The sequence below is a fragment of the Rhinolophus ferrumequinum genome, chromosome 14 (assembly GCF_004115265.2).
Source record: "Rhinolophus ferrumequinum isolate MPI-CBG mRhiFer1 chromosome 14, mRhiFer1_v1.p, whole genome shotgun sequence".
Lineage (NCBI taxonomy): Eukaryota > Metazoa > Chordata > Mammalia > Chiroptera > Rhinolophidae > Rhinolophus > Rhinolophus ferrumequinum.
The window spans coordinates 22,018,345-22,020,449 of record NC_046297.1 but is presented as its reverse complement, the minus strand read 5'-3'; the positions used below and the strand labels follow the sequence as shown (position 1 = coordinate 22,020,449).

General features: G+C 45.9%; 1 protein-coding gene across 1 annotated transcript; it reads right to left on the bottom strand.

The window, feature by feature from the left end:
• Window positions 1-570: 570 nt before the first annotated feature.
• On the bottom strand, window positions 571-1,617 carry MOS (MOS proto-oncogene, serine/threonine kinase). The gene has a single exon (XM_033125750.1). It carries the CDS (start codon window positions 1,615-1,617, stop codon window positions 571-573), a length of 1,047 nt encoding a protein of 348 aa, XP_032981641.1.
• Between the last annotated feature and the right edge of the window lie 488 nt (window positions 1,618-2,105).

Below are 2,105 nucleotides of genomic sequence, written 5' to 3'. Positions count from 1 at the left end.
CAGCTCAGTTTGATCTCAGCTCCATTCTCAGGAGTTTCTTCCTTGATGTTTGCACTTCACAGTGGGCACCTGTGCTTTACAAACAAGAAATGGGGGCGGGGAGGGAGCAGGGAAAATTTAATCTTTGTTTCAAAGAAAGTTTTTACTTATTTGGTATGGGAGCCAGTAAACTGTTAATAGTTTAAATTTAGGTGGTGGGTACGGTGATGCTATTTGAATTTTAGAAAATTGTGGCATTTTACAATTCAGTTCTGTTTTGGACAAGTTGGTTTTATCAGTAACAAACTTAAATAAATGCAATACTATGGAACTGTTAAGTAAGCCCTCTAGCTGTGAAAGCAAAGCATATAACCCTATAAAAGAATAAGACTAGTTACTAACTACTAAGATGACTACTAGATTTGTAGCTCTGCTATTTGTCTTAGAAAAAGCATTTGAGACTAAAGGAGTATTTATTTAGTAACTTTATTTTCTTAAAATCCATCCTACAAATGTTTTTTTTCTACATCTTCACTTCTTTAAAAATAAATAGAAACAAAGACAAAAGCTTATCTTGATATAGGTTTAGAGTCAGCCAAATTCAGCTTTCAAAGAATTAAGTTCAACCAGGAGATTTTCTGCACTTGGCCTCTGGAATGCACTGGCCCTCCAGCAGCCCTGGATGATCTTCTCAAGTCTTTCCCCAGGGATGGAGTCAGTGAAGACAGCTGCTGAGAGAGACGGACGAAGATGATAGGCCACTACAGCGTAGAGCACGTACTGTCGCTCCCCCGAGTAAGGCACCTCCTTGGTAGTCATTTGCCAGAGAGTGATGGCAAAAGAATAGATGTCAGCTTTGGGCGTTACGTTCTCTCCTTTCAGGAGCTCTGGGGCTCGGTGGGTGTATGTGCCACCTAAGTGGTGAGGAAGAGTCTGGAAGCACAGATCTTCCAGCTTCTCAGAGCAACCAAAGTCACCAATTTTGCAGACATCCTGCTCACTGATCAAAATGTTAGCTGGCTTCAGGTCCAAGTGCACAATGCTTTGTGAGTGAAGGAAAAGGAGTCCATTCACAACATCTAGGGCATACTTCAGACACTTTGCCAAATTTAATTGCTCTCCCGCACAGCAGTGAGGCTCCACCTCCTCCTCCTCAGGGCAGCTGGTAGCCCCGTATATGACTTGGTGTAAAGTGACATTGCCACCAAACTCCATGATTATGGTGCCTAAACTATTAAAGCCTGCAGGCGTTCGCGTGCTGGCAGCCACAACCCCCACGATGTTGTCATGGCGAAGCCTAGCAATGTTGAGCTCAGCCCAGAAACTGCGCTGGGATGCCAGTCGGTTCTTGGTGCACCTGCTCACTTGCTTTATGGCCACTAGCACACCGTGGTAAGTTGCCTTGTATACCGAGCCGAAGCCCCCAGCTCCCAACCGCTGCAGGAAGCACACCTGTTCCCAGTCAATGGAACACCAGGCCAGTCGGCGTGGCAGCCGTGGGGCCCTAGGAGGAGTGGCCCCCGGAAAGAGCTTCCCTGCCTTACCTGGGAGCTTGGAGGGGCTACTGCAGGGCCTCGAGTCCACCGAAGGAGAAAACTCCCCAGGGAGGTAACGGCGCCGTGGGAGAGGTGAGGGCATCGCCCCTTCAAAGTGGACCCAGAGCGGCTCAGGTAAGTGAAAAGGAAAAACACTCGTGAGTTTGGGAGCATGACTGACTGCCTACTCCTTTGCTCCACCCCAGCGTTTTTCTCCTCTTCCTTCATTTTCCCCAAATGAGCCGCATCTGTGCTGTTACTCAGCAAGGGTTTCTATCAGATGGGAGAAAACAATCTGAACGAAGCACAGCAGTATCTTTCAGATGAAAGTATTTCCCTTCAACACTTACAGTGAATTCTTATAACACCAAGCTCTCAGATAAACAGCACTGAGCTGCCCCAGGAGTCACCCTTTACACTACTTTTTATTATAATAAAACGGGCTTTTTTTTCACATCTCATCCTCTGAACATTATCAGTTATCAGCCTAAAGAGACCACAACAGTGCAATGAAATTATTTCACACTTTGCAGACTGTAATGATTGTCAGTTATTCTCCAGCTGCATTAAATCACTTCCAGCAGTTATTGG

Coding starts and splice junctions, on each gene's coding strand:
- MOS (XM_033125750.1), bottom strand. CDS start 1,617: ATGCCCTCACCTCTCCCACGGCGCCGTTACCTCCCTGGGGAGTTTTCT.